Consider the following 13,368-nt stretch of genomic DNA (forward strand, 5'->3'; position numbering starts at 1 on the left):
TTACAAGCCAACATGTACTATCAACTGGTACATGTTGGCAATCAAGTAACTCTGAAGCTAATTTTTCTGAACATAGATTTAGGCTGTTTAAAGAAAGTTGCTTCAGCATGGGGACACGAGCTGCACGGCATTTTTAAGGCCATGTTCTTTTAAGCAGACCACATTATGTAACACTTTAATGAAGTGGCCAACAGGGTCTCCTCTCGGGGGAAAGAAAAGCTAGCTTTCTTTCTGACACAAAGGGCTGACATCCATAAAAGGAGAAACAACAAGTTGACATGGATCAGTTTAATATGAAACCAACATTAATTCAGGCTAACATTACACGGTGGACTCCAGAAATGAACAATTTTCTACTCAGATAAGTCAAACAGAAGCAACACTAACACTGCACACAGCGTCTAATCACAGCAGAGATACATGAACGAGGATCTTCTGAGCAGTCGATTAGTGCAGGGGGCACAAAACTCGGTGTCACCGCCAAGACCCAGGCCAAAGAAGAAAATGAAAACCACAGGAATCCCTGGAAAACAATCTTAGTACTACAAAGGTTTTACGCAACTAAGGTACACTTCCTATGTTGCATACAAAAATATTCATCTTGTCCAGCTCAAAGCGAAGATGGGGAGCAGGTCAGAGTAGAAATGTGTCACTTTAAACAGAATGAGCTGTCTGAATGGATCATGCAAGCTGAACTCTGATATATTAAAGCCAATGACAGGCAAGTCTTCACATACATTAAACCTGGTGCTGGCTGGCTGAGTCATAACTGTACTTATGTAACAAACTATGGCAGTCAGAGAGGGACACTGTACACATGGGCCGAGCGCCGTGTCCACACAAACGTTAAAAACAGCGACAAGAAGTGGAATTAAGTTACAGAGTGAACAATCACAGCCTGTCACTGTTCACAACATCATGGATCCATAAAAAATAAAGCACTGGTTACATTTCTGTGAGCACAGACTTCAGTCTATGGGTACATGGTGACCATTCCTCTGACCCACACTTAATTCTGGGGGGGAGGGGGAGGGGGGGCAGGAGGCATGCCAAAAGGGGGCATGCCCGGTACCCCCATCCCCATCATTGTGACAAAGTTAGAGGGGTCCATGGGTGGTGGAGGTGGTGGTGGGGCATACATCACGCCCGTGGAGCCTGGAGGAGGTGGAGGTGGTGGTGGTGGAGCGCCCGGGGGCAGTGGGGGCTGGACCCCAGGTGGAGGAGGCACCATGGACGGAGTACCCATGGGTGGTGGGGGCTGGGCTCCAGAGGCTGCAGGCTGTTGGGGCTGTTGCCATGGAGGCAGAGTGCCGGTGGCGGGGCTAGATGTGGTGGTGGTGTCTGTAAGAGAGCAGGGGACACATGGAAATGAACTGTAGGCAAACATAAAGGCTCCTTATGCATAGAGTCTCCACAGATCTGTGAATAAGGTGCGGTGAGTACGTCTTTGTGTGTGTGTAAGGACAAAGACATATTGTAAATATGCACTGCCTATCTGTTTGATTCGGTGATAAACTCTCTGTCAAATCAACACACCGAGGCCAACACTCGTCTTTGGGTGACAGCCCCCCCCCAGAAACCAAAAAAATGAAGCCGTTTTGTTATAGATTACACAGTGAACACACTACCTCTCGTTTCAGTGTACACAGGAACCAGTTTTGAAACCACTGACGTATAAAAGAGCTGTGTGTGTGCTGAACCACTGAAAGTTTTCTCAATAAAGCTTTTGTGCGCTCTTACTCTGTTGCCAGGGCAGTGGTGTGCTAGTTGCCATGCTGCTGGTTGGAGGAGGAGGTGGAGCCTGCTGTTGCCAAGGTGGCAGAGGTCCTGAAGGGGGAGGAGGTGGCTGGCTGCTTGGGGGAGGAGGTGGAGGTGGCATCATACCCATTGGAGGTGGCAGCAGACCTACAACAAAAGCACATAAGATTGGGGGTTCTTTTCTATTTTGCAGATTTTCTACAGTAAAGTTTTGGGTCCTTTTCTAATACAGCAGACGCTCAGACGCTTCTTTTGCGTTTGACCTCTTCAATATTGGAAAGTCTTTACAATAAAACACACTTCAAAGCAACTTAAGTACGACACAAAGAACTCAGGAGGTGAACTGAATCTTACACAGAGTTCATTAGCTTTCATGAGACGTCTCAGTAACTCGACTTGAAAAATCTAAAAGCCTTCATGAGAGTCCAGCCTGTGCCAGCTCCCTGCCACTGGCACTGTATGGATCACCAGGTCTTAGCCTTTTACCCAAACTGTACTGTTATCACCACCATGCAGAATTTAATCCTCCATACACTCTGATTTTTGTTGGCAGTATCCGGACCTTAAGTCTGACATCATTAGCTGTGTCTGGGCCCAAACTCCGCTTCAGGTCCCAAAAACAAACTAACACTGCAGCATCACTGAGAGTTACAAACTGTCTAAATTCTTTCATCTTTAATAAAATGATCAGTGTTGCTGCTTTACCAGGTGTAACTATTAAGTTTAACATCCAGGCATCCATGAAAACAGAATTTATTAAATTCAACAAAGTTAGAAGTTAGCAGGAAGTTAGCTCGCTAGTTTCCACCTAAACATGATATAGCATGTTCTGATTGAAGTTTTTCATAAATCTCTCAAACGTACAGCTCTGCTATCACTTCCAACATAAATAAAGACAGAAAACTAAACAGCAGTGACATTTGTAGGGTTACTGAAGTTGGGCTAGCTGGTATATAATGATGTGCTACGTGGTGGCTAGCGACACAGCTTTGTTAGCATAATATAAACACGGTGAAGCTGGAGGATGAACGCTAACTTTTTTCCACTCAATAAAACATGAGGGTTCCTGATGGTTAGGGACAAATGCAATCACATGGCAGGATAAACGGACCAAACTTCAGTCAGGAGAACAACTGAGACAATCCATCCACAATACGAGGTTAGTCATTAATAGACTGCTGCATGGGCTTAAAGGGTTTAGAAACTGACTTTTAAAATAATTAAATAGAACAAGATACAAAGCATTAAAACATGTCAAATACATACAGCCCTAATGAACGCAGAGTAGTTTGGACCTGAAGCAGGGTTCATATGTCATCACTAAACACATTGTTGTGTAGTCTGGATCTGCTCTTACCCATCGGGTGTCCATGCGGTCCAGGTCCCTGGCCCATGGGAGGAGGAGGGGGCTGCATCCAGGGTGGAGGCAAGCCATTGGGGTTGGGAGGCATAGGCGGTCCTCCCATGCTGGGCATCGGAGGAGGAAAACTGTGAGGTCCTCCAGGACCACCGGGCCCCCCGGGCCCCCCAGGCATGCCGTGAAAGTTCCTGTTCTCGGCTGGACCAGAACTCATCCACGGAGGCCGGTTCTGTTGAACACACAGAGAATTTCAGACAGAGCTCTCCACGACGAGTACAGAGAACCACGTGCGTCCCCACTAACCGGTGGAGGTTGGGTGCTGTTGGGGCCTGCAGCCCGAGGTGCGCCCTGGGTGCTGGTGTGTCCTCCGGCTGACGTTGGGACAGGGGCCTCCCCCAGCTCAGCCATGAGAGACAGATACTCCTTGTCCATACGAGCCTTGTCTTGAGCTGACTGAGGGGGCTCTCCACCAGTTGCTCTGTGTGCAGCGAACGAGCTGTGAAAGAAGCACACGTCGTTACACAATTCAGGCGAGTGGAGTCAGGAGTTCAGCTCAAGTTTGGACACTCAGCGCATCGTCACCTGCTGTACTTGCAGTCTGAGGAGATATGGCCGGCTCCACCACATTTAGTGCAGAGGGTGGTGTTAGTAATGCTGCGTGGCTCAGAGTTCTGCCAAGGACGAAGAATCCTGTGGATACAAGAGACAATAAGCATGGTGTCCGGAGACTGCAGAAATGGAACAAATCCATCCTTGATTTCTATTCTTGCTCATTCTGTACTTTAATGACCAGGTGGCTCCTCGTGTTATAACAAATAAGGAGTGATTGTGCACAAAGCCCGGGTAGTGTCACAGACCTGTTGTCGTCTTCCCTCAGTGTGCCATTGAGTCTGGCCAGCTCCCTGAGCTGCATTTTTCTTAGGTCGTTCTGATCCTCAGGCGTCTCAATGCCTTGTTTCAAAATGTTACGAATCTGTGGACACACATTTCACACCATTAATATCACGGTATATATTCCCCAAAGTATACATGCATTACATTTAACAAACTGATGCTAAACATCTTCACATAATGAACAGGAGGTGCTCCAACCTGCTCCACAGCTTTCTTGACGTTCTCCATCGTGTTGGCAGTGACCAGGGCATGCAGAGGCTCGTCCTCCCCTGGCAGCATCTGGCCATCTTTTCGACCAACCTTCCCCTCCTTCACAGACCCTTTCCCCCGGATCATAATCTTGGCACAGCACTCCTTCTCAATGTTCTTCAATGTATTACCACTGGGAGGAAAAACAAACGTGAGAAACTCTTTCTTCCCCCCTCAGTTGCAGTATGAAAGCACGTCAAACTGCATGACTTTAAGATGGCATCGAACTTACCGGGGTCCAATGAGCAGACCAACAAAGTTGATTTCAGGGTATTCATCTTGAGGGATCATAACTTTGTCGTTGACTCTGGTGGCTGGAGGCCTGGAGAACACAAACAAGTAAAGAATTTAGCTTTCTAAATGTCCTAAGAGCCAATCCAGTATTTAGATCATCAGCAATTAGCATGGAGAGTCCCACAATGTGCAGTAGGGCTGCTCTACAGGAAGAAAGTTTGTACTCTTCACAGAATCATTAAGATACAAATGAAAGCACAAAGCAGATGGACTCCAATCACTGATTAGACCGAGACCACTGAAGAAGAAAACTAAACTGAAATGATTCTGTTACTGACCAGTCAAACGCTCTCATTCTGACAATTAATGCATAAAAATCACTTTCTGATGACACATCATTCGTTTGCACGCGTGACTGCACATGACAACGTATGACAATGATGAAAAGAACACAGTAGTAATGTCGAATGAACACATTACTACTTAAGTCAATCAGACTGTTGGCACTAACAGAGACCTCCACTCTTCTTTCTGTTGATGTCCTGTTCTATAAGAGACAAGGAAAATAATGGCAGCATGTCTCTGGCCACAGTGTACCCATCATCTAATGGACAACACTCCACATCCCAGATCAGATTCTTGACCCTAACAGGAGTTCACTGAACTCAGATGGTTTGTGAGGTAGCAGTGGGCGATAGATTCAAATTTGTGCTAATGGCACTAATAACGATGTAGACCAGTAAAAACAAACAATGTTTTATCAGTGAGCTTCCAGGCTTCAGCGTTTACTAATACGAACAAACCCAAAGGTATCTGCTATCTTTCTTTACAATGAGCTGCTGCTAGAACACTACGGTTCTGCTCAAGTCCTGCTTTATCACAGCAGTGACTTCCATCCACCGTCTGCTCTGACAGTCTGAAGGACTTCCACTAGCTTTTCCCCACTAAAGGTTTAATGGTGATTATGGGAACAGCAGCACTGTTTCAGACTAGAAACATGTTTTCTTTCATGCTACCTGAGCTCATCGTCTCGGTAACAGGACGCCTCTATGCTTTTCAGTGTGTAAACAGACTCCAGCTCCACACGAAACTGTGCCAGCCTGAACACTGTGTGGGCTTTATGTTGTCACGTTATTTATTCATATGCTGCTCCCAAATACATTGGTATCGCAGGTCCTTTTTTAGTTGCAAATGTTGGTGAAACGCTCGCAGTGAGGCGACACTTCTTGTGATTTGGTGGTGAATTGTTTGTGTATCCATGGAGACAATGGCGTGCTATAGAGCCGTCTTATACGACGCATCGAAGCAAAGAATTTGTGTAAAAAATACTCAAATTGCAGCAGCCTAGTGACAATTAGTCATCTAGTCCACTAGACTCACACATCCTTGCTCTGAACATCATTTCCCCAGCTTGAACAAAATGCTGTACCTGCAGAAACAGATCCTCATGGAAAATGTGTCACAAGCTGCAAACTGCGATCCAGGCAGTTTAACATCTAAACACAAGGCTGACTGATTAGCTCAGCTAACCATCAGGGTCTGACATTACCAACGGCCCCATGGCCCAGAGGACACATTACCCAGTTAACCGTTTGGATGGATGGATGGATGGATGGATGAAAATTAAATATTTTGTTTCTCTCAGTGCCCCCTCTAACCTTTTTCCTTCAGTTGTTAATTATGTCATATTGTTCCCAGAGAATAAAAAGCTAGTAGATTACAGAGAGGGAGACTAGTGGACTACTCTAAAAGTAATTTTGGGTTAAATACGACCCAAGTACTGCTTGTGTTTTTAAGAGCTAACCCAAACTTTTCCTCACATTTGTTAAGGACCAATTGTCACAAATTGCTGCTGAAATGTGCAACAATTTGCACCACAGGCAATATTCAACATGCATGCAATGTTAGATTAATTTGCCGACATCAGCGCATTTGTTCCTTTGCAGGTAGCATCAACACACCTGTGGAGAGTGTGGCTAGACATTGTTTCAGGCAACTTTCCTGTGACACAGTCTATATGCAACCACTAATTCTGCACCAACTGACTGCAGAACACTGCTTTTGCAAAGCTTCATCCATCTACTTATCAACTTTCCCTGTTTGCAATTTCCCATCACAGACACCGAGGGTGGCATTATAACATCTTCAATCCAACAGTTAACAGTTAGTAACAGTTACCTTATTTGGGATACACACTCACACTAACAGCAACGCTTAACCATCTGGTCAATTGGTCATTTGTTATTTACTTTTTCTACCAAAATCACACCAGTGCCCCCCATTAAAAGACCGCGTGCTTCATGTTGTTTTTCTGTCCCTCATCAAACTGGCGTCCCAGATAAAACGCCAGCCTTTTATTTTATCAGATAAACGAACACAAAATGAAACAAAATTTTAAAATACAGTTAATGGGGTGAAAGAAAAAAAAAAGATAATCATACTTGTAGTCTGCAGGAGGCTTGAAGTCAGGGTTGAGTCCAACCATTTCAGTGATAAGTGCATGTCGCTCCTCCTCGAGCTTCTTTCGTGTGCGATACTCGCGGGTGTTTAACCTCTTGCCCTCGCTGTTGTAGATGGGCTCAGGAGAAGGAGACCTGAGAGCGGCAGACAAAAGACAAGACAGACATCATCAGCACCCTCCTACAAGCAAAGCTCTGCCAATAACAATCACACAGGCTCCCTACAGCTGACTAAGACTTTAACAATAAAAGAATCTCAATCAGTGAATCTTTAAAACAACAATAAACTTTGAGACTGTAATTGTTTCTACTGAGAGAATCTCAGATGGACTCTGACTCATGGCCAGTGCAGCAGTAGCAGCAAACTTAAACAAAAGAAAAGTATATAGGAACTCTGCACTGCCATTTCAAAGACTGAAGTCCATTCTGACATCAAAAAATTAATATTTTTTTTAAACAAAACCAGAAGAAAACAAAAGAAAAACGTAGCAACCAAAGCTGTATAGTGGCAGTAAACAAATAATCTGGAGGGGCATCAACCAAGAAGAAAAAATAAAATACACGGCCATAACTTCAACCTGCATACAGGATTGTTGGCCTACAAGAAAGCAAAGTTGGAGGCAAGAAAACAAATCAAAGCAAAATTTGCAATCCTAAGCAGAAACGCTGGCTGTGAGAGTTGCTTGGTGCTGACGTGGTGGAAGAGGTCCGTGCCTCCCCTTGGATGCTGAAAACCTGTGGTACTGCGTTAAGGAGGCTCTGTGCTTGAAAAAGGGTTAGGTTGATGTGGGGTAATTTGGGTTAGAGAAAAGGAATTAAGATTAGATATCCACCTTTTCCTACGCTCTCCCATCAGAGAGCCACATGTGTCCACGTGACGAGTGAGAAAAAAAATTTTCATTTTACGCTTCAAACTTCCAACGCTGACAACCTGAAACACCTCCCAAGTTGGTCACATTAGATTGGGAAGTGATTTCTAAAGCTTCTGCAGCTCTGCATTCAAGTTTTGGACAGCTGTGGAAATGTCTGATTATGATTAAAAAAAACTATATACAGTGTACAGGTGACCGGGACGCTACCTAGCAAAGGTCAACTTCACACTCTAAGGCAGCCATTGGCTTTCCAAGAACACATACATTTGTGTCAGTTTTCCTCCAGACCTCAAAATCCAGAGGGAAAACTGAGCATATCCTCCTCCTCCCTGGGCAGAAGTGTTCACAGCCTCATTAGGGGAAAACCAGAGAGGACTAGCAATAGATCACTCGTTCACTCCAACACAAAGCCCAGTTGGATTACTGGGATGTAATCAAGTAGGCTTCATGCCATGGGCTGAGTCACTGGCAACAATGGACCAAAATAAGTATGTGAAATAAAGTAAGACAAAGCAGTAGTTTGGTGCTTGTGTGCATTTAGTACCCATCTTTTCAAAATAAGCCAATTCAAGTCAAACCTAAGATGTGAAATAAATCAATATGCAAACTTATTTGTACACTAGTCCAACCTGTGTCAGAGGAAAATCTTTACACATGAATTATAGCACTCACATATCCAGACAGGCCCCTACTGCAGACACAGAATAAGCAGTGTGCAGAAATACTACAGTTTTAAATTTGAGGCAACGACTGTGTTAAGTAAACTGCCAAGCATCCAATAGAAGGAGTCTGGCAGTGACTAGTTAGATACCCTTGTTAGGACAGCTCTAAAGACTGAGCTTATAGTCGACTATGGAAAGCTGGCTTTCAAAGCCTTAAAATTCTTCAACTTATTCTCACTCCCACCTCAGGCAGGTCATAATTTAATGTGCTTTTTGGCCCTGCAGCACATGTTCGCTGCAGTGTACTGAGGAATGAAACACAATACCTAGGAAAAGCTCATTTTCCAAACATTTGTGCGGATGTTTGAGTTCAAAATAATATCAGAGATATTTGGGATTGGTGTCAGTCATGTAAACCTTAGCTACATTACTAAACTTACATTAACTTAATAAGTAGCAAACTAGTAACCCTTCTGAATGGTTCATAGCTTTTAATACGTGACCACTCCTCACCCTCGTGTTCTTTAATGTGGCCTTCAGGTGTGTGCGTAACAGGGACACACACCTACCACTAAAGTCTCTGTGATGGTATTGACTCGTATTCAGGTATAAAATATAGAAATTAAATACATATGCAGCTCCACAGTGTAGAGGTTTATACGCTCATCTAATGCACAAAGTTCAAAAGTGGGAGGGCGGCATCAGAAAGGGTGTTGGGCATTATTCAGTGGCTCCTCTCCTGTGGTGAGCGCTGCAAGAAAGTGAGCAGCCACTGTTTTTGTTTGTTTTGTTAACAATACAGTTACAGCTGTCAATTAGGTTGAAAATATACAGAGTGAAGACTTTGACGAGCTATTGAGTTATAGCGAGTTAATGTGGAATACTGCCTTTACCTGAAAACGTGAAGGAGAGGATCACCGAGTTTATATATGAGCTACCCAGCGTTAGCAATAGCATTATGAGGACGCTAGCTTCAATCTGTATCAGGATGGAAAACACTAAAGTTTGTAAGCCTGGTAACATGTGAAACCAAAGGTCGCAAACAAGCACAGCCATCTATAAATGTATAGAAAGGTGAGAGAGGAGTGAGAATGTGTTGGCCTTTTTTTTTTTTAACTCAAGATCAAAACAGTGGTTGTAATTTCATTCAAATGAAACAATTCGCACAAGCTTGTACAGATTTCTGTGAGAGAAACAAATCAAAGGGACCATTCGATCACTTCTCCGGTACTGTGAAGCACATGTTACAGTGTTCCTGTGCTGATGGCAGCTGTTGAGCTCAGAGCAAACACCTTTGTCAAAGCTTGGTTTCCAAAAAAGCAGCAGCAGCCACAATGTGCACTTTGATTTCGTGTTTTTGTTAAACAAATATTTCACCTGTCAAGAAGGAACTTTCTGTTTGCGCCAACAACTATTCAAATGTTACTAAGGTTGGCTTTTGGCTGTCCGTTCTATTACAATTCTTTCATTTCAGTGTAATTACAAACACTGCTTCTCCATCTTGAGTAAAAACATTCAAACTTGTGTTGTTTTACAGGAAACAGTGTAACAGTGGAGTTCCGTTAATCACTCTCCAGTTTACTCAAAGAAAATGTTAATTTACTTTTAAAAATGCATCATTACCAATTCTAGACAATCACTGCATGTATAGAGAAGTGCTGAAACTAGTAGTTACGTGTACTAAGTGGTGATGGACGAGGAGCAGTCTTTAGAAAAACGTTCATATATATCAATTCTCCTCTAGCAACAGGAAATGGAAATGTGAAGAACTCAAACTGTCTAAACAACACTGTTCTTCACTAAACTACATCCTTCAGCTAATACTAAAGTTTTAGGCTAACAACCACATATACTCTGAACATGTCTTCCAAAAAGTCAAGAAGGTAGAGAAAGTGTTACTGTTCGTGGATTTAATCTTTTTCCGACCTGTCCTCAGGGTTAACAGGGATTCCCAGGTCTCCTGTACGCAGTTTACGAGTCAGGTCTTCAATCTGCAGTTGGACTGGAAGAATTCAGGTTAGGAAAGAAAAACAAGGATGGAGAGAAATTTGATTACCACAATAACAACAGAGAGACAATGCTCTGCACATTGGAGCACTATCTCATTCATTACTGAGGTAAAGACAAACGGTGAGTCTGTTAAATACAAAAGGAAGATCAAATAAACATCTGGCAAGACTCTAAAGTATTACATCATCAGAAGCACACATTACCAGCAAGTCCTAGAGGTCGTTTACTTTAGCATGAAAAAGTCTAACGTCTTCTGAACATCAATGTGTCCGTTAACTCCACGACTCCTAATAATACCTACCGCATAAAAGACTCTTTAATTAATTCCATGAAAAGTGCTTAAATCTTAAACATTTGAAGATACGCTGGCTATTTGGTTTTATAAAGTCAGTCGCAGTCACTCCACAGATCTAACACTGAGGGGATCATTCCAAAGGCAATGAAATCAGTCAGTCATCTAATGCACATTATGAAAGCTGTGATGAAATACACCAAACACACGTTCACTGGCACTGAAACTATTAGTCTGGGTTATTGAGAAGAAGAATAAAGGGCCAGTGACTTGTGCTTCATCTTTAAATCTTCCCTCACAATGTTTTTGGGGCTTTACTGAATGAGGAAAAATAACAAGTGTGACGACGGAGGGTGGGCACAAATGAATGTTTACATACCAAGATCAACCATTACCAATGAGTGCACAACATCAATAATGATGTTAGTTTTTGACAAAAAAAGGATTGGTCTGCTTCAGAACACCCGCTGAGGGCCTGTGAAGGCAGTATGTTGGTGTTACACTGCTGCTGGAAGGCATGTGTGGTTCAAAAGGACTTTTTATGATCAATGTTTTTGGGACAGGCCAAAATCAGAGCGCGCACACAGTCCTTAAGCATTTCTGAATTCGCAGTGCCCACAAAAACAACAATTTGTCTTCTTTAAACTCACTGGATTCGTTTGCCATTGAAGCAGCATTGCTCACACTTCAAACCAAAATAAACAGCATTCTTTAGCAATGTTAGGACATTATAAACTAACTCCTCCATGCACAGGAACAAAACTGATGATGTGTAGGGAATCAGGCAAGACAGTGAGCAGTGACCTGCAGCTGAGGACAGATATCTGCAAGCAGTGGTGTTTAACAATCTACTCCTCTTGCTAATGGGTGCCAATGGTATGCAAACTATAACACTATGCAGCACCACCACTAAGCCTCCATTACAAAGAAGTCAACTTAACATTTTCAATCATAAAGTAATCATTGCTCTTCAGAAAAGACAACAGCTGGAGCAAAATGTCCCACGTGTTAGAGTAAACATACTGGAACCAGAATGTGTAATGGGTGTCTTTAGAAGCTCTAACTGTTGGCAGTTCAGCAAACAGGATAAAATTATTACTGGCAGGGAAACTTAAACCCCAAACAAGTAATTTCCTAGACACATAATACAAGAAACTACATGTTTCATTATCACCAACTCAATATTTACCTATATATGCTCTCTCCTGATCCCGGGTCAGTCCGGGTGGGATAACGGTGGGCATGCCCGGTATGACGGTCTTCTGATCAGGCGTCTCGCTGCTCCAACGACTCTTCTTTCTTGACTTCTTCTGGCCGAAATCTACCGCGAGAAACACAGCATGCCGGTGAAACATTACATGATGCACGCCAGCTCTACCGCCCTTCACGGCATTGATGGAGCCGGTGTATTTCGAGATTAAATGCAGGAGAACGGCAACGTGGTGACTCCTCGTTTGGGCTCTATCAGCTACTCCTCTCTCATGTGCTTCGATTTAGAAAAAGACAGTTATGGATGGCCTTGATGAGGTTTACGTATGAAAGCGAGGCAATGCACTGTTACCAATAAAACATACCGTCAGGCAGAGAGCTGTCGTTTCGCCAGACTTCACTATCAACCCTCGTTAACTAAACCGTCAGGTCAGAAGAGGACAACCTAGACCAAAAAACACCAACCACTATCGTTTACTAACCAACTTTAGCGGCTCCTTATCCATGCCGTTCAGGCCAGGGCTCGTCACCCATGTTGGTTAACGTCGTTAGCTTCAGCTCGCTAACGCCGCGTTGAGGGCTACAGGAGTTAGCTTAAGCTCGCTTAACTTACCAGGTTTAGCCATTCCGCTCCCCGCAGCAGATTGCTGTTGAGCTTGACTCGAAAAACTTGTCCCCGGGTTGAACTGATGAGACTGGGGAAAAGATGCGCTTGGCATCGAAGGCTGGAAGCCTTGTAGAGAAGGAAAGGACCCGGGCGGCCCCGGTGTTGGCATCAGCCCGTTCCCCGCACCAGGCCCGGCATCAAAGGCTCGTTTAGCGCCAATACTAGGGTGCAACTTCCCTAATGGAGTTGCATTTGCTCCCGTCGCCATTTTCGAATTACTTAAATGGCTCAATCAGTATGAGCGATCAGTCAGCTCAAGTTTAAATGTGTGCAAATAGCTGACAAAGTGCTTCCTGCTTTAGCTCTCACACAATACTTCAATCAAAATGGCGCCCAACAGAAAATCACAAAGGTTAATCCTTCGGACGTGGGACGGGCCGTCGCAGTAAGAAAGATTCCTATTGGTCAGACCAATGCTCCCTGCGCCTCTCATTCTAAAAATTGATTGGCTGAAAAATGTCAATCTCCTATTTTTGATACCTCGTTAACAGGCAACAAATCGCAAATATAACGTGTCTATACGCTCACCGGCTCCAAGTCTGTACATTAATGCATGTAGACGACCTCCTGAAATTCATACCTAGCATCAGCGTAGGGAAGAAAGGTGATTAAGATTAAGAGACTTTGAATGGGAGCTGCGGTTTCACAAACTGCTGAGATTTTCCTGTACAGCCTCTCTCTCTGAGGCTTACACAGGATATT

General features: G+C 43.8%; 1 protein-coding gene across 1 annotated transcript; it reads right to left on the reverse strand.

Annotated features, from left to right (window-relative positions):
* Positions 1–273: 273 nt before the first annotated feature.
* On the reverse strand, positions 274–13,014 carry sf1 (splicing factor 1). The gene is made up of 12 exons (XM_085451805.1): positions 12,613–13,014; positions 11,980–12,111; positions 10,415–10,490; positions 6,937–7,089; positions 4,494–4,583; positions 4,211–4,394; positions 3,976–4,091; positions 3,701–3,808; positions 3,422–3,614; positions 3,116–3,347; positions 1,741–1,905; positions 274–1,341 (listed from the first exon to the last, which is right to left on the reverse strand). Exons 1-12 carry the CDS (start codon positions 12,872–12,874, stop codon positions 1,010–1,012), a joined length of 2,043 nt encoding a protein of 680 aa, XP_085307931.1. The 5' UTR covers positions 12,875–13,014; the 3' UTR covers positions 274–1,009.
* Positions 13,015–13,368: the final 354 nt, after the last annotated feature.

This window comes from Copadichromis virginalis, linkage group LG3 (genome assembly GCF_057382275.1).
Source record: "Copadichromis virginalis isolate Kocher_CV1m ecotype Utaka linkage group LG3, C_Virginalis_male_GT1.1, whole genome shotgun sequence".
NCBI lineage: Eukaryota > Metazoa > Chordata > Actinopteri > Cichliformes > Cichlidae > Copadichromis > Copadichromis virginalis.